A 23586-nucleotide genomic window follows, 5' to 3' on the forward strand; every position below is an offset into this window, starting at 1 on the left:
GGATGACCATCCACCCAGACCATGCACACATTGATGCCCGCGTCTCTTGCCACTCCCCGGAGACAGCTCCGAGCCCCATCAACTGCGACATACGATACCTTGGCAAAATCCACTTCCACGGCCCCATCTTGGACGTCTTCAAAGGGGAGAAGCATTCCACGTGTAGAACTAACTTGATGAATTGATTGATTGTTCTATCTAGTGGGAACGGTCGCACGGCAGTTTGACTTGCCGGCGTGTAAAAACTAGCCGGATAACCTTCCTAATCAGGTTAGGGCAATACCACGAACTATGGTGATGGATATTACTATACGCAGCCGCTACTTGAGAGCAGAAGCCCCGAACTGGCTTGGGTGAACAAAGCCGTCTTTCTCTCCATGGGCAAAATCTCGGTACGGGAGGATGGCGACTTGGAGGTCATCTATAGAATCTTCAAAGTAGGCTGAGGTCTTTTCTAGTTGTACTACCTTGGTTGAGCGGGATTGCTCCGTCGCTGTTAAATTCGTGGGCTGTCGCTCCGTTGCCTGCCATTTTCTCTGCGCCTCGGACAGATGTTTTGAGTATCTCTTATATTTGCCAAAGTATTTCGTTGGGTGGCTTTGCCTGTCTTGTCCGGATGAGGTATCCCCGTGCCCCCGTCTGCTTTAAGCCGGTCTGCGCAAACGGACCACTGCTGGACCATAGCTGAGAAGTCTGGAACTTGAGGAACCCGGAACACATAACATCAATGGGAGTCCTTCGACGTTATTAGTACGATTCTGCTTTGGTATTTTGTCTTCTAGCGAGCATTTCGGTTAGAACCCCGACCACCGAGGGAATCGTCGAGATATGGATGTGGCACGGTGTGCCATAGCGTCTGTCGCAGAGACAGCCCTCTTGCTCAACCTCGGGCACCTAGGATCTCGCGGATTCCTCGGGCGAGCCTTTGAACTGTGCGTGATCCAATATGTCGCACTCAAACTTTATTTCGTCCTCATATGGCCATTCCTGGCATCTCCCTTACGAAATTTGCCTGGGCCGAAGGTACACACACAAGCTCCTCCATCTCATGTACTATGGCAGGGTGTGCTTACTGATCCACTAGGGAGGTAATCTGGTGCTTGGGCAAGTCGTCAACCAGGCCAAGGCTCTGCCCAGTGAACTTGAGAAGAGATGGATGGCCGACGACCCAGATTGCCCATTTATTAGATACCTGTCCTTCCTCAACACCGAGGTACTCATGGTAAACTCTGCTCGGGCCTACAAGGCGGTCTTGCAGACCAAGTGTTATTCCTTTGTCAAGCCCAAATACTATGAACGCGTCGTGGGAGAGATTGCTGGTCATGGGATCTTGTTCACGGAAGGGGAAGAGCATAAAAGGCAACGGAAGCTTCTTCTCGGTGAGTGCGCGCATTGTAACCTCGACACTGCAATCGCCTTCGAGAAGGGAGACTGACACGGTCAACGCGGCAGCTCCTTTCTCATTTAGCAACATTAAGCGACTTCTTCCCTTCTTCGAGGTCAAGGCCAGAGAAATGTCAGACATTATCAAGAACCAAATTGGCCCAGATGGATGTAACGTCTTGGAAGGTAAAGGTCTCGGAACATGGCCATCTACTTCTTTGGGCTCACCGAATCCGCAGTGTCCGAGCTCCTTTCGAAAACCACCCTTGATGTCGTCGGTCTGGCCGCCCTTGGATACGAGTTGAACAGTCTGTCAACTCCATCGCTGCTGGCGACAAGCTATGGAAAAATCTTCGAGTTCGCAACTCCTCTACAGATTCTCATCTCGGTTGTCCACCAGTTTGTACCTATTCGACAGTGGCTTCCTCTGAAGACGAATCAGAGCTTTGTTCAGGCCAACGCCACTGTGAGGAAGATACTTCGGGATCATATTCGGAAACGCAAAGGCGAATTTCGAGATGGCTTGGTCAAAGGCGAGAAGGCAAACCGTGACCTTCTCACCTTGATGATTGAAGAAAGCAAGGATACATGGTCAGAGGACGAAATGTTGGGCTACGTATGAGTTCCAGTTCCGATAGCTGACGAGGAAAGAATGTTCTCTCTAACCTTGCACAGTTACTGAATTTTATGTCTGCGTGAGTGAAAAGATCAAGGTCAACTAGAGCCCTGCCGGCTGACGTCTTGTCCAGTGGCCACGAGACTACCGCAGGTGCGCTGACCTGGACGCTGTATGCTCTCACGCTCCATCCAGAAGTGCAGGACAGACTGCGGGCAGAGGTCTTGTCAACAGTGACATCAGCCTCACCTAGTTACGAAGAGCTGGACGGCATGCACTTCATGAACAATGTCATGAAGGAAGTGCTGAGATACTACCCCCCTGGTAACTGCTTCCTACGTCTTGATAGGGAGTCCACCCATGCTGACCCTACGTACAAGCACCAAACTTTCCCCGGCAAGCTGCTGAAGAGGTCGAAATAGAAGGCGTCAGGATACCAAAGGGGACATTGATTATGATCGCGCCTGCTGCGCCGCAATATAACACCCATATCTGGGGCCCGACCGCCGAACAGTTCGACCCCGACCGCTGGGACCGCCTTCCTGAGCCGGCCAACGACCCCTACGTCTCCTTGGCTTTCTCTGCGGGTCCCAGAGTGTGCATCGGAAAGTCCTTCGCCATTTTGGAATTCAAGGCCATCATCGCGGAGCTGATTCGGAATTTCAGCTTTGAGAACACGGGGTTGGTTGAGCCGCAGAAGAGTGGGCCAAGCTTGCGGCCGCTCAACGGAATGAGGCTGAAAGTGAGGTCGGTATCTTGAGAGCTCTGTGTCGTCCCGGGTGATAGTAATCAGGTAGCGTACGTTATTGATAGCCCCGAGCGATCAGACAGTCTGAGATGGAAAGTTGCCATCATATATGTTTTCCAGGACTGACGTGCCGTAAGATGTCCTTTGCCTCCCAAGGGAGATAGTATCCGAGGCTATATATCGGTGAACCAGATAGCAAGGTCGAAAGTTTTGATATTATGTGTGATGATATGGCTTGTCCTAAACGATACGTCAGAGATTTGTTATACCGAAGCTTATATATCTGCCGTCAATGTAGGAGGTTTCTCCTGGATGGGTCATTGTCCACCATTACTTCTCGTATACCTTTGGCTCTCTGGTTCAAGCGTAGCAATGAATGAACGCCGCTCATAATGTGTTCTGCAGGCAGGTCTGATCTTTTTCATTTCGGTACGCGCTCGTCGCCTATCTGTTCGCGACTCGGTAAAAGTGCTCCTTTGCCTGCTCACGCTCCAACGACATCATCATCTCCACCGTCCAGTCTTCGTGCACATGGCCTTCTGGAGTGTTCGTGGACACGAACGGTGTTCCCTTCCTCACGCTCTCTACCGCTTCGTCGCACCGGTCGTACGCGTATTTCTCCGCGTCAAACGTGTACAACCACATAGGTTGGGGCATTTTCAAGAACTCTGGATTCGCCGCGACGGCCTCCCAGTCGGTTTGGTGCCAACGGTGTCTCGTTTCCCAGCCCATTCGCTGTGTGAGACTTGTTCTCTCGTATCTGTAGCGACGACTGTGTGAGTATGATGCGGGCTTTGTGCGAACAAAGAGGACAAGCACCTACCTGAGCTTTTCAAACGCTCGGAAAGCGTCGGGAGCGCCGTCTTTCCCCAATTTGTCGAGCAGTGCGCCGATAGTCGCCGCATCTTCAATCGCTTGGGCGGCCCCTTGCCCCGAAGTTGGCAGATGAGGATGGGCAGCGTCGCCGACCAACGTGATGCGACCAGTCCGGGACACCCACTGTCGGATGGGATCACGCCAGAGAAGTTTCCAATCGATCAGCTTCTCTGGTGGTATAGCCTTCATGGCGGCGGAAATGATCGGATCCCAGCCCTCGACGACGCCCAGCATGTCCTGAAGGTTGCCGGGATTCGTCCAGGATTCTTCCACCTCATATGTATCCTGCGCAGGAGTCAGCCATGCACCTTGAAGACAATACTTGGTTTCCTTGCTGATGTCGGCTTCGAGCTCACCTTATGAGTGCAGAAAATAACTACCGATTGAGTGGCGACTGTAATGAACAAAATGGCGTGCACGTCGGATCCGAGCCAAACGTGGAACAGGTCTTCTTTCAACTCAGTGAACGGCTTGGTCAAGGGATTGCCGGCCAAACGCTCCAACGGGAAGCAAGTGCGGAAGACCGCGAACCCGCTGGTGCGTGGATGTTGATGGATGCCGATGACATGTTTCCGGGCAGCACTGTGGATTCCATCAGCTGCGATGACCGCGTCGGCGACAAGCCGCTCGCCATCCATCTCGACTCCTGCACAGTCGTCCTCTTCGAAGTAGGACTTGACGCGCTTGCCGAAGCGGAACCCAATGCCTATGGTTTTCGCTTCTTCGAGAATCAACCGCTGCAAGAGCCCACGATTCGAGTACAAGACCGGATATCCGCCGAATTCTGTGGGCAATGGCGCCTCCAGGAGTTTCTTCCCCGACTTGTCGAATAGTGTCATGCGCGCTGGCTGGGCAGATTCCGCCACGGCCTGTTCCAGCAGGTTCCCCCATTTCGACATGACGCGCGAGGCATTGGAGCCGACTTGGATGATGTCGCCTGTGAGAATAGTTAGAGCCGGTGTCCAACCTGCTGGACTATCTCAGTACATTGAGGACATTTGGCTGACCCTGAGTCGTCAACTGCTTAGCAGCCTCCACGATCTCGACATCAAATCCTTTCCGTTTGAGTTCAATCGCGGTCGCCAACCCACCATAGCCAGCACCCACGACGAGAATCTTGCCCCGGGAACCAGGGCCATTGGTTTCAACTTTGTTGTTGACTGCCATCTCAATGGTACATGTCGCCTCTACCGCCTGTTTGACAAGTTGTGCAGGAACAAGAGTGGCTGAGTGGAAGTAAATGAGCAATCCAGAACCTGACCTAAGGTCGTCGATAAACTTGATGGAGCGACCTGAAGCGGGTTAGGCGAAAGATCATTTCTGAACGCATCCAGTGCGCGTTGGCGAGCGGGACGGCTTCTTCGGCGCTCCAAATACCGGAGAGGAGTTGACTCCCCATGCCGTTCGTTCTCGGTCGCCCTTTCAGTGCCGGCCTCTACCGAAATGCTGTGGTCTTTCTGTGGAACGCTTCCTCAGCTGCCAGGACGGTCAGTGTATCAGGATGGCCCCTAGTGGAGACCATGCGGACTATATTGTGACTTGTCTTTGCTTTTCGCCAAACAAGCCCTAAGCCAATTACAGAGTTAACATATCTGAGCATGAACTTATGAATTGCATTGGAACAATTGCCTTAGCCTTGTGTCGTGGTTTGAATTGCGTATCCAGTTCAGGTAGGATGTGAAGACTTTGCAAAATCTATAAGCTACAAGTTCGTGCAGTTGGAGGATACATTCTTCCGACCTTCCAAGGACTGACACAACAAATATGAGCGCGAGGTCAGGACAAGGCCACACCTCGTATCGTGCCCCAAGACATGCATCTTTCTTGTCGCGCATGTCATTGCTCTTCATTCTTCTTGTACACAGCCCCGCGAACCTTCTCTCGGAAATCAGAAACCTGGGCGGCTTATCAAAACCTCGTTGCCGAAGAGCCACTCGTAATCCTGTCCCGCCTACGATCAGTTAACCAAAATGGATTTTGACCTTGAGATCAACCCGTGCTCAAGATCAATCAGGATGAGTATTTTTCTGGACGTTGGTCCACCCTGGTTCACCATCTTCGCCGCGAAGGAAGGCGCGTCGGCGACGGCATCGAAACTCTCCAACAAGGTCAAGCAGATGCTTGCGTCGTCACAGATTACCCTCAAGATCTCAAATGTCACTTTCATGGCCTTTGCTGTTTCCTTGAAACCATCCACGATTTGCTTTCGACCGGTAAAAATCTGAGCAGGAGGATATTCCACCACGGCATCCTCCGTATAGTACTCACCGACCGCCTCAAATCGCCCAGCATTGAACCCGGCAATGAGAGCGTCGACGGCCGCTCGCTGAGTGTCGCTTCCCCCGAGACGTCGAATGGGTGGGGAGAGATTTGCGGCGGTGCCGTACATCTCCTCGACATGGACAATGCGGCTGTGCTCGTTCAAAGTGTAGAGCACAAAGGCTCGTGTCTGTCGTTTTTGTCATCACTTGACTGTAACCGTCGCGAGTCACGAGGAACTATGGCTCACGGTTCTCATGTCGCCCGGTTGAACCGGGCCGTAGGCGAAATCAAGCCATTCGACGCAAGAGTGGAAAACGATGACGAGGTCCACAAAGAGCTTCTGTTGGCCGCGAAGGATCTCTCGCGGCTGAATACATTCTCTCACACGATGATACTAGACCCGGGACGTCAGTCAAACGGCTTGAGAACTGGAGAAGGACGTGTACGAAATTAAGTGCACTCAGAAATTCCTCCTTTGTTTGGTATGTCTTGTCCTCAAAGGGCGTCGTGAAGGTAAAAGGGAAGGAGAAGAATGTGGATACAAGCAGCTCATCATTCCCAGTGTTGAAAATTCGTGCGTACTCTCGGTAATCGTCCATGCTTCTGGCGAGCCAGGAGAAGGACCTACTGGTTCCATCTCGCAAGCAGACTACATTGGGGACCATTATACTGCCGATATCTTTTTCGTACGAGGTCCTGGAAGTCGGACTCGCCATGCCCTTCGACCTCCGAACGGCCCGGTCCAACTTGGGAAGACCTCGCCCATCAAACTCTCCTTTCTGCAGTCCCCGTAGTTTAGTTTGTCTCTTACAAGCTACCAGTGCTGTACGACTGGTAAACGTCGAGAGGAATGAGTCATGGAACATGTAGACGCAATAGATCGGTTACTGACTATTTGTTGCTGTCATATAGACCCCTTGCCTTTGTCGACTACCCAACAGTTGACACTTGACGCGAAGACTGCGCTCTAGCGCTCGACTGACTCCTTCATCTTTACGTCGCAGTTTCTGATATATAAAAATATCCTCCGACTTCCTCCGACGGGAAATGTGCCAGTATCATTCAATGATCTTGGCCCCTTCAGACCGGGAAAGTGGGATTTCATCAGGAAGGAAAGTTTCTACATACACACGTCATGACTGTTGATTTCTCACGCAGGAAGCATGTATGCTCTTTCCAAGTATATAGGTCAAAGAGACAGGTCGAAACATTGAGAATGTAACAATACTTCTCCGTGGGCTTCATAAAATCCGAATCCCTTACTCGAGCAGCTCACTACTTCGGTTCTCGATAAGAAGAACTGCCAATCGTCAGCCACTTCCTCAGATCTTGCTCTTCCTTCTTGCGTCCGAGAAGTGCGATGCCATGTTGCCGGCCATAAGTCTCTTTCCGCCGTCGACGGTGATGTCCTGGCCATTCACGTAGCTGCCGGCGGGTGAGCATAGATAAATTGCCACACCAGCAATATCGCCGGGGATCCCTAGGCGGCCCATGGGGTTGTCTCGCGCCGCTTCTGCTTCGCCACCAAACGCCTCGATCGCCGGGTTCGCCAGCCGTGTGGGAAACCACCCAGGCGCAATAACATTCGTAGTTATGTTCTTTGCCACGAGTTCCATCGCAAGATTCCTCCCCAAGTGGTGTGCCGCAGCTTTTGACGCATTGTAGGCAATCGCGCCCGAGGCACCGACGTGGAGAACGGCAATGCCACCGACCGAGCTCACGATGATGACCCTGGCGGGATCGTCATATGTGCCTCCTGCGGCAAGAAAAGGTATCATCCTATATTTCAAGGCTATTAGTACTGGCGAAATACCATAGCTTTTTATACGTTCTGAAAAGCATCTCACTCGGGTGGATGACAAATGCATACTTTCGGGTCACATTGAAGACAGCTCGGACGTTGACATCAAAGATCTTCTGATACTTCCAGTCCTCGAAGTCTTCGAATGGCCCGCCCCAACTGGCCCCGGCATTGTTGACGAGGATGTGGAGTTTCCCATTGGGCAACTCCTTCTTCAGGTCCTGAAGCAGCGTGTCGATCCCATCCATACTGCTTAGGTTTGCGACGATATAACTCGCCCGGCCTGCGATGTCGGAGATAGCGTTGAGCTGAGCTATGGCGTCTTTGAGCATTGCTTCTTTTCGGGCTGTAAGGACCACTTTCAGCGCACCCGCTTGGAGGAAAGCGGCGGCGATGTAGAGCCCAATACCCCTCGATCCTGCCATTAGACGACATTAGCGTTTCCTTTCTCAATCCAGAGCTGTGACCTACCACCAGTGATCAAGGCGACTTTGCCGTCGAGGCGGAACAGAGAACTGAAGTTTGGTATCTCGACCATGGCTGCTATAATAGAACTGCCAGCGCTCGTGTCATTATCTTTTCAGAGCTCAAGTGCAATTTTGTTGTCATGGAGCGAGCTGTGCTTCTCGGCGAGCTGCTAGGTATTTTGTAGGATGTTGCTTCTGATATAGTGAATGTATGCAGGAGACGGCCAGGCATGCCAACCCAAGATAAAACACAAAAGCCTTGGATGAATCCCCGCTTTGAAAATACTCGCAAGGCTAGCGCATACTCCTTGCAATAGAAATGGAGCCCATTTAAGGTACTCCATAATTCTTTCTCTCTAACCACATTCGTTCGGGCCGGGCCGTTGCCTGCCAAATTTGACCGTTCCGACCCAAAGGGAAATGCTCCCAAGAGTCTCTGATCATTGCGAAGCGGTAGACAATCTCGCTCAGGTAGTATTGTCGGCCCTTGACTGCGAACTGTCAGCGACTAATCATCGAGAAGTCACGCAAACCTCTCAGCTCCTCTGCCACTGGTGCAGTTTGCTTGCAGGCTTCAAGAGCACGACGATTTCACCAGCATTGGAAATTTCAATCCAGACTCTCATTGATTCCACGCGGCCGTCGGTAAGCGAAAGATGGTGGCTGACTTTGACAAACCGGCCGCCAGGGTCATCTCGCCCAGCAAGCTGGCGCACGTCGTTCTCCGCACGAACAACTTCGAGGCCATGGTGAACTTCTACCAGGACTTTCTGGGCGCCGACGTCATCTACCAGAACGACTTTCTGGCGTTTCTGACGTACGACGACGAGCACCACCGGGTGGCCATCGCCGCCGTTCCCGGGACCAAGGCGAAGGACGCCGGCACGTGCGGCCTGGAGCACATCGCGTTCACCTTCAACACGCTGGAAGACCTGCTCCTGGCGTATCGCCAGCGCAAGCAGAAGGGCATGGAGCCCCTGTGGCCCGTCAACCACGGGCCAACCACGTCCATCTACTACCGCGACCCCGACGGGAACATGATCGAGACACAGACGGACAACTTCGACTCCCCCAACGAAGCCACGGACTTTATGCGTTCAAAGTACTACGACGAGAACCCCATAGGTACGGACGTCGACCCGGAGGAGCTGATTGAGGGGTTGAGAAAGGGGGTGAGCGAGAAAGTCTTGAAGAAAAGGGTTGAGATTGGCCCACGTGGACTTCCTACGCTGGCATAGAGCTATAGTCAGCACCACGATATCGAGGAATGGGTAAGGCCGCAAGGGCCGGTCTCAGATGGACTGGGACTTTCCACGGAGGCAGAAATGTCGATTTCGAAACAAGGCTTCAATATCCATAATGTTACATTGGACCTCTACATGGAAGTGACGTTTTCGTCATTGATCCCCGGTCAAAAAACCTCAGAGGCTATTTTCGTACAAGTCAAATATTTCGTCTTTATAGTCCGACCCGAGGCCGTCAAGGGTCGTGGAGCGGCAGGAAGGTTGTCCAGTGATCCAGCTCGAAATCGAACATATTTGAATAGCTCTGTAAATGCCAAACGTCATCAGCCACGCGTTTCAAGGGCAGAGAATGATACTCACGCTGTCCAATGGGCTTCCTATCGTGTCGCGTTCCGCTTCGCCTGACCGTACAACGTTTTTCTCCTGAATAACGCCAAATTCGTTATAATCGGTGGGCTGACCAAAGGACGGCTGCGGAAAGGCCTTGTGGTTTTTGACGGCCTGTCGCGCCAGAGCGGCGACCTCCTTTGCAAAGACAATCGGGACTTCGGACTCCGTCGCGAACTCGAGACGAGCAAAGTGCCCCGCCCCGACTTCCAACAGAGCGAGGTCGGTCGGAACGGTGGGTAGATCGGGGTTCTGCAGGATGTGGATGAAAAGGTTGATGAATGCGTATATCGGCGTCTGGAACGCCAGCCTTCGCCATGTCAGATGCTGAAACAGGAACTATCAGGCCGCGGTGCGAGTGACAGGCAGGACTTACAGAACTGGAGTACTAGCGTCGATGCGGATGGATTGAGTGGTGAGCATCGTCGCGCGAACCGTTCGCGCCACAATCTCCGTCGACTTCTGAACCTGGGCGTGGATTGTTGGATGCTGTCTCAGGTGTGACCATGGATTTGTGAGAGCAGTGTGGATATCTAGAGTAGTGTTAAAGTACGTGAGCCGAACGAAGCACGCCTGTTGAAGACTCATATGTAACGGTAGGTTGGCGTTCTCAAGTGGGATTTCTGGGTTGACTAAATCCTGGAGAGATTTTTCGGTCTCGACGTGCTGCGCGTGCAATTTTTCCACCGTATCAGCCAAGACATCGGGCGATTTATTCCAGTTCTGGACGTTTGAGAATACTCTCGCAACACGAGAAGTCATCTGGGCCAGCTTGACAAGACTGGTGGGATACTGTATACTCGCAGGAGCCCCAGCAGGGGCGACCGTCGGAATTTGACAGCTAATCTCGTCATCGTTGATAGCCTACGCACGATGGTCAGCGCATGCCGGATGGAAGCGAAAGACACCGCAAGCATTCACCAACCGAAGGACGTCCTGCACGACAGCAACAGTTCTTTTCAAGACAGTAAATTGCCCAGAAGAGCCAATTTCTATGACATTGTTCCGACGAGCTGAGATCCCAAGAGGGAACGGGCTGGCGGTGAAGACCTTTCGAGTATGCCAGCCGAGCCGCATTGGTGACGAGCATATATTCCAGACAAGGACTTCCAATACATTCTGTATAGTACGCCTAGAAGAGCTTGTGAGACGGCTTGATTGTAGCACTTGCCAAATGCGGGTGCTTACCATGACAGTAAGAGCTTGCACAGCGAGAAGGGAAGTGCGGAAGTAGAGTAGTTCCGTGTGTACCGCCAGAGCATTTTCGAAGTAGGACCACGCAGTTCGATAAGCCTCACGGAAATTGGCTCGCCTTGACAGCTCAAGACGGCATCCAACGGCATAGACGGCATTGCGCAGAGCGTACCAGGCCGGATCCTCGTCAATACCGGGGTTGTTGAGTTGGTTCTGAAGCCGAGCATTAAACCAGCTCTTGTCAACCACTCCAAAGACGGCATCGGGTGCCCTTTCGAAGTAGGCTAGCCGATTGCGTGAGCAAGCTTTTCGGCAACTTCAGAGTCACTGTCCCTACCTTGGGCATATTTCCACGCAACAGACGCAGGTGGTTCCGGCGTTCGTTCCTTCGACAATTTTTTCTCGATCTTGAGTCGGCGAGTGACGTCTCGTGTCAAAGTACCAGCCGCATCATGGAAAGTGGAAGTTCCAATCTTCTGAGAAACCCACTGGATACCAGGTTTCGAACAGATCGAGAGAAATGATCTCGGTCCTGATCACAGGTTAGCCGTGGGTGATATCGCATTTGTCGGTATTGTAACACACCATGATACTCCCAGTTTGACTGTACGACAATTTAGCCTCAGACCACCAGTAGCGTAACCAGTAGCGACTTACGCTCTCGCAAGAATAGACGCTATTAACTTCCTGTTTCTCGCTTGGACTGCTGTTTGACGAGACCATTGGATTGGTTTGATAGTCTGGTGGAGGTATATCTGGCTGAAGGACACCAATCTGATCTGGAATCAAAGCCTCTGGAGCCTCTGATACGTTCATTGGACGTAGCGCCATAGTGCTGTCCTGAGTGAAGTCCATATCAGGGATTGATGTTTCACGGTGGGACGCAGATGGCTGGACAGTACAAGTGTTTCCGCATTCGATATTCGGGACCAGTCGCTCACCAACGTTGGTCGGAGAGGTCAGATTGGGTACGGACAGGCTCTCCTCCCTCCCTGCCTTATTGAAAGTCTGCGCCAAAAATTGACTGTGAGGGGACGCTGTAGACGATTCTCTAGGAGCAAGATCGGCATCCTCGACTACATTGGTAGTTCTTTGGAATGCGACGTCGAGCGGGCGCAGAAACTCGGGCATCTGGGGAGAGTTGGCACGCTCGGATTCAGCGGCCTGAAGTAATGCTTCGACTCGCGCCAAGCGCTGTGCCATGTCTCTGTTCGCCGCATCCTTGTTGTTGAGACGAGCACGCCTTCTTGAGGCTGAAACGCATACTTCTCCATGATCCAAGCAGTTGCTGCAGGGGATGCCGCCATTGCCTGTGCGCTGTTAGCAAGAACGAAGGTACTTTTCCGAGCATGGCAAGGGCGGCTTACAGCGAACCTTTTTCATCCTGCAGAAATTGCAGGCGATCGAGCGCTTTGCCCTCGTGGGTTTCGGCAGCGGATTTTCCTTTTCAGGATTCATACTCAAGACTTCAAAATGCATTGGGGGCAGTCTCTTCGTCTGAGAATGGAGGAATATTGACAGAGACAAGTACCAGGAGATGTCGGCTTGGTGCAGTTCAAAATTAATCGAGACCTGTAACGAAGTAGCTGCAGCTGCAGGAGAAGATGAGAACCCAGAGAAGGGAGCGGGGGTGCAAGCAGCTGCTGTGTAACTTGTGGCCTCTGAGCCCTTCCGGGATCCGGGGAAGCGGGGACGCGGGGATTGACGCTAGGAGAGTCATGCAGTCAGACACGCCCACGATTATTAGCCAGGTCCCTGCAGTCGATGAGTCGCTTGGGCCTAACCGAGTCATGCAGCTGTCCTTGGTCATGAATCTTATGGCAAAGGACTTCTGGATCCAGGAACCTACCTGTTATCTGCATGTTGCGACCAGCAATTTGACAGCCATTCGTATTAACGATGCGGTATTGGTCTTTCTTTGAGGGAGGATGTATGTTACTGAATAATTCTTTGCTCATCTCTCACGGGTGGAGTGGACGACTACCTATCATCAGGATGGCAAAGGCCGGCGTTGAGCATAATTCCGAACCCTTTGGGAAATCCGAGTGCTTGTCCACAACCTCACTTAACCTGCCAACCCTGGTCACCAAGTCGAGTCGGTCGAGTCAGCCATTCCGGAGATCGTGCAGGTTGTGCCGCTCGTTAGTGATGGTGCACTCTACTTTCATCCTGAATTAAACCCCTCCTTGCCGATCCAGATGGACAGCAATTGTGACTCTGACCGACATGAAGAGCTGCATATCAGAGAAACCATGGGTCCTCTCAGAGGGGCCTTCTTATTTGGTTGGCCCACCGGGCAAATCCCGAGAGACAGAGACCCACGCGGGCACGGACGAGTGCCAAACTCCTCACCGGTATCTGAACGCCGATGTCGTGTCGATAGAAGTGTTGTTCCTGGAGTCTTTCAGCTTCGACAAACAGTGCCTTGGGCGTTTCGAGGACCTTCGTGTTGCCATAAGTGGTCCGAGGAGAGAAGAAGGAATTCCTTTGATTTGGAAGAACCCATGCGAGGCTGTGCTCAGTAGCACCAAGGTCATTCCATTACTTCTCAAACCCCTTTGACTCTGAACTCAGTCGCTCGATCTTCAAGTGCATGCCACCCTCTGGTCTCAGACTGACTGCCCCCCTTTCGAACTTTAAAGGGACATTTGCTGGATCGTTGAAAGTAAAGGTCCTCAATAGGTGGATCATGATTGTCTTGAATTCGAGTATTGCAAACGACTTGCCAATGCAGACGCGAGGTCCGTTCAGGAAGGAGCCCCATGCATAAGAATCTTGCGCTTCTTCAGGGAGGCCAATCTCCCATCGATCGGGATTAAAGTCTTCGACCGTTGTCCCCCAGATTCTGGGATTATGGTGGATGACGGCGGGGACTATGTGGACCAGAGTGCCTTGGGGCACAAGCACGCCGTCAACGACGACGTCTTCTGCCGCCTCTCTATGGGCAATAATCCCTGGAGAGAATAACAAGTTAGTCTAAAGGCCAACGCGCCATCGAGACCGGCTCTGCATACCAGGGGCATAATAACGAAAGAGTTCGCTCGTGAAATTCCTCAGATATGTGGACTTTTCAATCCCCGCAGCATCCAATTGAGCGTTGGGCGGGTAGTGCTCCAGAATCTCCTTGCGGAGCCGGGCTTGGATTTCTGGATGGTGGGCCAGAACATACAAGGCCAACGTGAGACTCCCCGCACTCGTTTCGTGGCCTTTTAGACTTGCCCGTCAGTCTAGGGAAAGCTGATAACCGCTTGCACTGAACTTACCGGCAGCCATGAAGTTGAGCAACTATATCAGTGTAAGTCTGAATCATAACGAGAAAGGATGGAAAACAGAAGGGCTTACATGACCTAACATCTCGTCTTCGTCCCAGATTTCTGCTCCTGTGCCTCTTTCCTTGATCATGATCGACAAAACATCCTTACCATTGGAAGACTCTTTGTCCTGCCCCTCCAATTCAACTTTTCGCTGTCGAATATGTTGTCGCAATAGCCGCCTGATCGTTGCATTTGCGTTCAGGTAGTCTCTATTTGTCTTGATGGGGATCAAAGAGCGGATAGGAAGGTAGATGTTGAGAGCGCTCATGATCGCGGACCATGCAGTATTCTCAAAGACCTTTTCGTAGGCCATGGCGAACTCGGAAGGCGAGGACAGATTGTTCATTTGGATTCCTAAACAAGCCAGCCCGATGATGTCGAGCGCCGTCTTCGAAAACAGAGAACTCACTGGGTTCGCTTAGCGACGAGGACAAGCTTGATCGATCATCTTTACAGCATACCTTCGATAAGGTCGTTGGGTCTACTGTCCGCGAGCGTTTCGATCAAAGAAGCTAATTCTTGTGCCTTTGTGTCGAAAAAAGGCAGCAGCCCCTTTATGGTACCATATGAGAATGGTACTATAGCGGGAGATCTTGGTGAGTCCCTGTACCTGAACGTAGAGCTTGAAGACGTACCGGTGAGCAGTCTCCTCTGCCTTTTATGTGCCTCTCCCTCCTCGAAAAAGAGACCGGTCCCAATGATCTCACCAAGAACGCGCCTCATAAAGCTGGGCTTGACGAATTTGTAGCATTGAGTTTGAAGGACATCTCTCGTGGCTTTCACACTATTCAATAAGATCCCTTCACTGTTGCCGACACTGAGGAAGCGAATTACTGGAGCATCCGGGAACTGTCTCATCCAGGACAGATGCGCCTCAGCTGGGCCTGAATTGAAGAAGTTGTACGCCTGGCCAATCAAGAAATGATCATTCTGCGTAGGGAAGTTAGGCCACCAAGAAAGTCCCTAGGTCGACATGGCAAACACTGACCGTGGGCCCAGGCAGGTGGCGCAAAGGAGAGAGATATCTCGGCACAATATAGATTCTGTAGAATTTCAGAACAAAATACTGTGCCAGACAAAGGATTAACAAAATCACAGCTGTCGGATCAAGTTGATGGAAGTTTTTGAGCAAATAGACTTCTCCCGCCGTTATCGTAGCGCAGCTGAGGACATCCATACTCCAGGTCCCAGCGTAGGTTCCTTGTAGCACTCGTCCTTGTTCTTTCTGCGTTTCACGGTGAGGGAGGTTTTGATTTACAGACCGCAAACAACAACAGTCTCCTTCGGCGATTTGACTCGGGCACTTGCCTTAATTAGCCGGCTATTAAATCTCGCGGGCGGCTGATCGTTTGCGAACTAGCACTCGATAGGTCGGAATATCGGCTTTCTCTGGGAAGTTTTTGGAGTTATGCTACCTATAAGGAGGACAAGGGGCTGGCTTGTCCAATTCCTGTTTCAACACCAAGCTAGCAGCTAGCCCATCTCCTGGCCCCGCGTCGGGCTTCCAACCGTACACCTGCAGACAGACAGTTATCTCCAAGTCCAACCCATCGAAAGTCATGGGTAGTTTAGCTTCAGACAGGCTCGAGAAGATCGAGTACAACCGCAAACTCGCCTACAAAATCTGCGAGACATGGTCCGTCCCCAAGGGTGGAGATGTTGACCCATTCTTCGATCTTTTCCACGACGATGCCAGCTTTACCACGATGGCGCAGAAAGGCATGCTGCCGCGTCTGGCCGGGACGCTTGACAAGAAGGGCTTTCGTGATTGGGTGTACCATGAGTCCCGGATCACAGACCTGTCGGTAAAAGTGGAAGGCATTACTGCGGACGAGAATCGCCTAGCACTCGAGGCGAGCTCAAATATGAATGTCAATGGTAACTCGTACAATAATTACTACCATTGGCTCTTTGAGATTCAAGACGGCAAGATATCTGCGGCAAGGTTCTATCTCGATACGCTCTTCGCGAAGAAGGCGATGGAGTGGATGGAGGAATCGGCGGCAAGAGAAAATCAGTCATGAGCGACGCACTGGATGCCACTTGACCCGATGGATGTGTACTGGATAATTGTTCCAAGTGGTGTACATGACTAGGAGACAGACAATATCTAGGTATTGCAACTCAAATATACCGAAGCAGTCCTGGAAGTGGCCTAAACCGTTTCGTCTGCAGCCGTCTGCAGCAGTGAAAAGCCCCAACCTGGCGCAGAAATGACATTGCGGAGTGCGAAAGGGCTCAGCAAATCCCATGGCGACTGCTCTACTCTGCCCCACAAGCAAGAAACATTAGACAAGACTATACAGCATTTGCGCGGTAAAGTAAACCTTGTACTCGAAGATCGATTGACACTGGCAACACAGTCCTCCACAGAGATCAGCCCGTTGAGTACAACTTAACCTACCAGTCTATTCTCCCATGGGGAGGCCCTGGAAATGGGCCCATATCTCGAATTGAGCCGGCAAGATTGCTATCCAGATGTCATGAAGGATCAGCAATATGAGACCGCAGAGGAAAAGAATCCACGGAAGACAGCACCACAATTGAATTCACCAGGCCTTTCGAGAATAGGCCTCTTTTAACAATAGATATCGCGTATATGACCAGACGTTGCGGATCCGAACGTCTAACCAAACGACAAGGCCCTATCATATAATGAGAAAGGGGGCGCTGCCCGGAAATGAGTGCTACTGAGAGCTTTGGAATCCTCTAAGCCTCTTAATCTAGTCGCCGGAAAAGGATAGTCGCTCGATTCCAGCGTCTACGGCCTCGGGGGTGGGTCAGGCACATCTACCGTTTCGGGTAGAGGTCAACGGATGACCGTATCCACTTTGCTACTACTCTTTCCCTCTCGGAAGCTGCCGTTCTCGGTTTTGGAGGAAACTGAGCCTGGGACGGATATACTCATTCGGGCAAAATTCTAAAGTCAGAAAGGGGACATTGGATCCGAAATCAAGCTCCATTTCACCCAGAGCTCGCCTTTTCACCACGAAAGCGATATATTCACTTGGAGCCGTCTGACGCCCCTTGCGCATGACCTTGATTGAGTGAGACCATGGTAAATGCCTGGGAGAGGTAGACCAAGCTCACGCTATATCGAGAGGCCACAAGCGGCGCGTTAACTCTGGAAGACCATCTGAAATACCTACAGAAAGGAGTGCCACTGCACAAAAACGTCACCACCAGTGGAAAAGAATTCGGTGGGAGATGTGTGATTGGCGAGGGCTGAGGAGGTTAGACTAAAACCCTAGAGGCTTCACTGCATGTCCGGCAATCAAACCGCCATCGACTGGAACCGTCACGCCGTTGACTTGTTTCGCGGCGTCGGAGAGTAAGAACGCCGTCACATCTGCGATGTCTCGTGGCACGCCGCATCTCCGAGTGGGTGTTATTGACGCCGCCCACGCTCGATCAATCCTAGCATCCAGCAGAGGTGTGTCCACGTAGCCCGGGCATATCACGTTGACCCGGACATGATCAGGTCCAGCCTCCACAGCCGCGGTCGAGGTTAGACTGATGCAACCTGCCTTCGACGCCGAGTAGATGCCCAGATATGGCGTTGCTCGGAGCCCGCATATACTGGAGATGTTGACGATGGAGCCTCCCCCTCGCCTCTTCATCGCCGCGACTTCATACTTTAGGCAGTATGCGATCCCGGTCAAGTTGACTGCGATGACGTTCTGGAAGTCCTGAGGCTGCAGGTCTTCGAGCGATCCCAAAGGGCCCTGGATTCCAGCTGCATTGACCGCCAAATCAAGGCCCCCGAACTTTTCTTCCGTAAACTTGATGGCTTCCTCAACCGACTTCGAATCTCCTTGGTTCAGGTGGAATGGGAGCACGGAGTCACCCAGTGACTTCGCGTTCTTCTCCGCCAGCTCCCACTGAATATCCCCCATAACGACCTTTGCGCCTTCTTGTGCCAACAGTTCCACGGTGGCAAGGCCCATGCCAGAGGCACCGCCAGTGACGAAAGCGACTTTTCCGTCAAATCTGCCCATATTTGGTAATTGATGGTGTCAGGGCTTACTGCTCCTATTGGTAGCAGTGGTTGGATCCAGTAGTCCTTGTTATTCGACCCTGCAAAAAGAGCTCGAGCAACAATATTAGTTACTTATCCTCGTTTTCGGCAATGTTCACCTTTCTGGCCGGAGCGAACAGCTTGTTTCGGCGTGGAAATAAGTTGCTGTACCTGGGTATGCCCAAATTTGAAGGCGGTAATCTTGGGCCACAACAAGAAAGAGGCTCACCGTGCATCTTCATTTGTCAATTTCCTGTCCACAATACCGCCCCATTTGCGGGAGGTTGGTCCTAGTACCGGGTAGAGAGGGTTGGCTACCCTACAAACAGTAAGCGGCACCTGCCTACGTATAGAAGAGAAAGCGGGTCCGGGCTGGGAGACACCTGTTTCAGTATGTCTAGGGTTCGGCCTCTGATCCGGCGACAGAGCGACTGCTAAACGACAGATTTAGAATATCCGGTGGTATTAGGGGGCATATCCGCTCTGGCGGCGCTTCTGCATTCATCATCTTGGCCCTCGAATGCGGATTCATGGCTCGGCTACACAAGGCAATATCGAGGCATTTCGAGGGGTTTGATCATCTCCACCTTAACCATGAAAGTAAATAATTTGTGCCTAACAATCATGCTGTTACGCCCGGAGCGGAGCGTTTAGCCCGGAGCCTCAAGCGGTGGTTAAAATCCGAGACCCGAAACCAAATATCGTAGTCACCAGAACAGGTCAGATCACGACAACTACCGCCGGCAAGCATCAGGTTTTTCTGCCTTGAAATATCACAAAGTGGACTGGAATCATCCCAATTCCCCAGCATCACAGGTATCAATGTTTGACGACGTGAAAAGTAAGAAGGGTCGCTCGGAATGGCATTATTTGGTACGAGATCTGCGTGTTCAAGGATCGTGGGGCTAATCTGGCATCTTGCTGTCTACCCAGGATGACCTGACGACTCTCGATAACCTGCACTCAACTTTGCCCTTTCCTCTGAGTGCCTACCACAAACCGGAACTGAGGAAGGAAGAAGAAGAGATTTTCGAGCATTATCGAAATTGGATGGAATTTAACGACAATAGATTCGCGACAAACCCAGAAGAAGGCGCCGAATTCTACGACGGTGCGCAAGTCTTGTACTATGACTTGATGGGCCTCATTCCACGTATGTCGCCTTGCAGGCTTTTCGGTGTCTCTTTGCACTACACTACTAACAATCCAAGGCGGCGCGTTCGTGGATCACTTTTACCATATTGGGCGTGAGTAACTTCATGGAGCAAGCTGAAACAACGCGACAGACAGTTTTGACGGCGTGAATCTCCTTTTAGCATACTTCGCAAAGTCTCACATCGGTTACAAAGACATGGAAATCATTGCGACTGCTCCGGACTTTGGGTTTTGCAACATGGAACAGGTTGGTCCAGTCGGCATTGGGTTCTGAGAAGCTCCCACTGACACTCCTCCCGAGCATTACTACGGCGTCAGCACAGATGGACATAACTTTGACTTCAAGTTCCGCTATACCGGTCTTCTGCGGAAAAGAGAAGGGGTCTGGAAGTGGATCCAGGAACACGTCTCGTTTCCAGCCAACATCGCGACTCAAAAGGCCGATTTCACTTGCAGTCAAGACGCGGGGGAGCATCTGAGGATGCAGGACGAGGACAACAAGACCAGAGATGAGCTCAACACCCAGAAAAAGCCAACGGCCCAACAACTCTGAGTGCTTGAGGGTACAATCCACTTGAGTGGTAATTTGGATAGAGCCAGCATCGAGACTGTCCAGCATCGACTTGACTAAGTGACAGTATTTGCATTTGCTCTCCATTGCACTTCTTGGATCTGATCAACACTCCTCCTGGCCTCAGGCCTGCATTGCCTTTATCCAAGGGGCACTATCCTTTGTCTTCTGTCAATGCTACTCTGGAGACATTCCATTATTGGGAACGACAATGGATCAACTTACACCCCAGACCTTGTACAGAGTACCTTTCGGGTTCGTCGAGGTATCTCCTTGAAAGTGAATCTGTGCAATGAACTCGGTCACCACTTCGTTGCCGTTCTTGAGTCCCGCAGTGAGCCGGCCAATGAGCACCAGATCACTGTAGTCCTGCTTGCCTGGATAGACCTGCAGTACCTCGTGCTTGCGGGAGCTGATGGTGTCCCAAGCGGTTTCCCGGCTTTGCTTGATGGCTTCGAGCCGGAGAATTAGTCCTATTGGATGATGACTTTGGAAGTAACAAGCTTGCTGACCTTCGGATCCTTCGGCTTTGCCGTGCATGCCAAAGACAGTGGCGTCGGGAGCGTACAGTGCTGCTAGTTGTTCTCCAGAGCCAGGGCTCTTCGAGTCAACCGTCGTGAAAAGATGCTCAAGCCAGTCTCTCAGTGCAAGCGGCACCGGAAGATCGGGTGGCCAGATGGTATTTGCTAGAGCCATCTCGGTGTGCGTAATTTTGAAGCTCAGTGCTCACCATATAACTCCGCGTAGGTCCTGAAACTATGGGAACGTTGATATCTGAGCCAGAAGCCGCACTTCTCCTATGTATGTACGTACCAAGGATAGCCATACCTGTAGAGGGGAGCTTTAACAGGATTCCAACAGCTGCGCGTCTCAATTGAATTCTCGGCCCGCAGAACCACTTCACTCCCTGGTTGGGCGAATGGAAGTCGACCGTCCAAAATTGACCGGCCCGAAATGTATTCAGTCGCATTCCTGACTTCAATTCCTTGAGCAGTCTTTGCCCAGAAAGGTGAGTATGTAGTTACTGCTCTTCTGGTCAATCACCTGTCTCTCATCCCCCTAGAGCCGCAAAGCTGTGGGCACCTCAGCCGAGTTCGTCAAGGCAGCTTCTCGTTGAAATTGTGGGTGTGTGGACATCCATGGACGCCCCGTCTCCGGAATCGAGCAATCTCCACGCCAACGGGGAAGAGGTTGTGGAAACCCTTGACGACAGGACCATCTTGATCGCCGGGGGAGGGCCCGTTGGCCTTCTCGTAGCATCAGTACTGGCACACTATGGCTTGAAAAGCATTGTGCTGGAACGGAACGAGACGACCACAAAGTCAGCGTCCACGGATCCCCCCTACAAAATGGTACTGATCGGTGCACAGATGGCCGAAGATGGATCTTACCAACATACGGTCCATGGAATTATTGAGGCGGCTTGGAATCTCCGACGACGTCAGGAACCTTGGTATGTATTCTTCCTATTCGTGTTCGTTGCCAGAGCTGATGATATTCCTTGCCACCAGGTGTACCTCAGACGACACCCTACAATGTGTATATCACCCCGGGACTGGGTGAGCCGGCCCCGACAACGTCGTGGGAATTTCCGTCCAACGTGGAGTTGAGGGCACAGTTCAGAGAACGCAACGATGGCAGCATGCCGCAAGAGCCGTGGCAAAGGATTTCGCAGGCCATATTTGAGAGCTACTTGAAGGACCGGTGCGACCGCAATCCCCTAATAGATTGCAGGTTCGGCTGGAAAGTCGAAAGGGCCGCGGAGACCGTGGAGGGTGTCCATGTTGATGCCGTCCGCATCCAAAGTGGCAAAACGGTCAAGATGTTCACGAAATACTTGGTCGGGTGTGATGGCGCATCGAGCCGTGTGCGACGAGATATGAGTATCGCTCTCGACGGAGGGCCGGTGTAGGTTTGGTCTCGTCTCGTGCCTGATCGGGTCTCTTCCCGCTGACAATTCGAAGCCCCGGATATGTGCTCTTGGTCCACTTCCGATCCCGGGACCTCGAGAAGTTACACAAGCACGGCCGTTTCTGGCATCTTTTCGTCTACGGCGAGGAGGGCTTAAGCGGTGCAGCGATCTGTCAAGACGACGAGTACGTCTTTACAACGCATTTGCTGCTGCCGCTAGGAGTGGACCATACCCAAATTGGGCCGCACGAGGCGGCCTACAAAGCCCTGGCGGGCATGGGAAGCCCCTACGAGTTCCAAATCGACGAGGTACTGGTCAGCTCCACCTATCGACATAGTATCGCAGTTGCGAGGCAGTATCGCAGCCAGATGGGCAAGGTGTTCCTCGCCGGAGATGCCGCACATCAGAATATCCCCACTGGGGGGTATGGCATGAACATGGTGAGTTCTTTTTATTGCTGTGTAGGCTTGATCATTGCTCCCACGCTGATTTTCTTACAAGGGGGTTGGCGACGCCTTTGACATTGGTTGGAAGTTAGCTGCCGTCATCAATGGACATGCCGGGCTCGGTCTTCTCGATTCTTACGAAGAGGAACGACGCCCCGTGGCCCTGCAAAGCATCCAAAGATCCGGGATACACATGGAAACGCACCTCGCGCTTTCTCGCCTGCTCGGAGCCAAGCCTAGAGAAGTGCTTGAGGATTCCGACAGAGGGCATGAAATCAGAAACAATATAGTTGAGCACTATCGAGCGAACAACGGCGAAAACACAGACTGGGGTATTGAAATGGACATTCGGCATCGGTCGTGCGTGTATCCGTCGAAACAGGAGGGCGATGCAGTCGAACCTGAATGGAGTCCAGGGCGGTATGCCCCTAGCACGTTTATCGGTTCGCGCGCACCTCACGTCTTTCTCGGGGATGGAACCTCGATATTCGACCTTTACGGGAAATATTGGACCCTTTTTCAGTTCAGTGACCCCGAAGGCGAGGAGGACGGAGAATCTGGTGCTCTCCTGGCAGCTGCAGATGCTCTGAATGTGCCCATTAAGCGTGTGGTCCTTCGAGGCGAAGAAAACGCCCAGACAGTCTGGCAAAAGCGTTTTGTGTTGGTCCGAGCAGATGGCCATGTCGCTTGGCGCGGTGATGAAGCTCCCAACGGCGAGAGAGCAGAAGAGATATTGTCTCTTGTCACTGGACGGCAAGCAGCAGCTCGAATAGGTGTCGATGAAGCTCCAAGGCAACGCGACGTGCACCAATTCGCGGCTACTGAAAAGTTGACCACCCAGCTGGAGGAATACAAGTTGGAAAAGATGGGTGCAATGCAGTCATAGAACGTGGTTATCGTTATAGCCTCCTTAGATACATCTCTGAGCGGCCAAAAAAGGTAGATTAGACACCTTGCATACCGTCCAGCCCAGCCGACGGAACATTATGCAGCAGGTGCAATCCGGTCTGTTTAGACATCAACATCTGTCGTATGTGGAAGAACAACATCCCTGTGATCAACTTAGAGAACGATAGCCTCCATTCAACTTTGTGCCTCTGGGTTTCTGTATATGGGTGATCGCAGCGAAGGAGCACATCGGCGTAAAATTCGTTGGCCTGCTTGATATCGATGTCGTCGAGACGGTCTAGAA

At 52.0% G+C, this 23586-nt stretch overlaps 2 protein-coding genes across 2 annotated transcripts; one reads left to right on the forward strand and one right to left on the reverse strand.

The window, feature by feature from the left end:
• Positions 1-9632: 9632 nt before the first annotated feature.
• Positions 9633-12436, reverse strand: PV07_02832 (uncharacterized protein; the record flags this gene model as incomplete). The annotated part of the gene is made up of 9 exons (XM_016389477.1): positions 9633-9701; positions 9758-10094; positions 10161-10648; positions 10710-10916; positions 10973-11262; positions 11316-11510; positions 11564-11582; positions 11636-12288; positions 12346-12436. 9 exons carry the CDS (start codon positions 12434-12436, stop codon positions 9633-9635), a joined length of 2349 nt encoding a protein of 782 aa, XP_016251379.1.
• Positions 12437-15764: 3328 nt separating this feature from the next.
• Positions 15765-16316, forward strand: PV07_02833 (uncharacterized protein; the record flags this gene model as incomplete). Its single annotated transcript, XM_016389478.1, has 1 exon — positions 15765-16316. The coding sequence occupies exon 1, from the start codon at positions 15852-15854 to the stop codon at positions 16314-16316; it is 465 nt and encodes a 154-aa protein (XP_016251380.1). The 5' UTR covers positions 15765-15851.
• Between the last annotated feature and the right edge of the window lie 7270 nt (positions 16317-23586).

Source organism: Cladophialophora immunda (genome assembly GCF_000835495.1).
Source record: "Cladophialophora immunda strain CBS 83496 unplaced genomic scaffold supercont1.2, whole genome shotgun sequence".
Classification (NCBI taxonomy): domain Eukaryota; kingdom Fungi; phylum Ascomycota; class Eurotiomycetes; order Chaetothyriales; family Herpotrichiellaceae; genus Cladophialophora; species Cladophialophora immunda.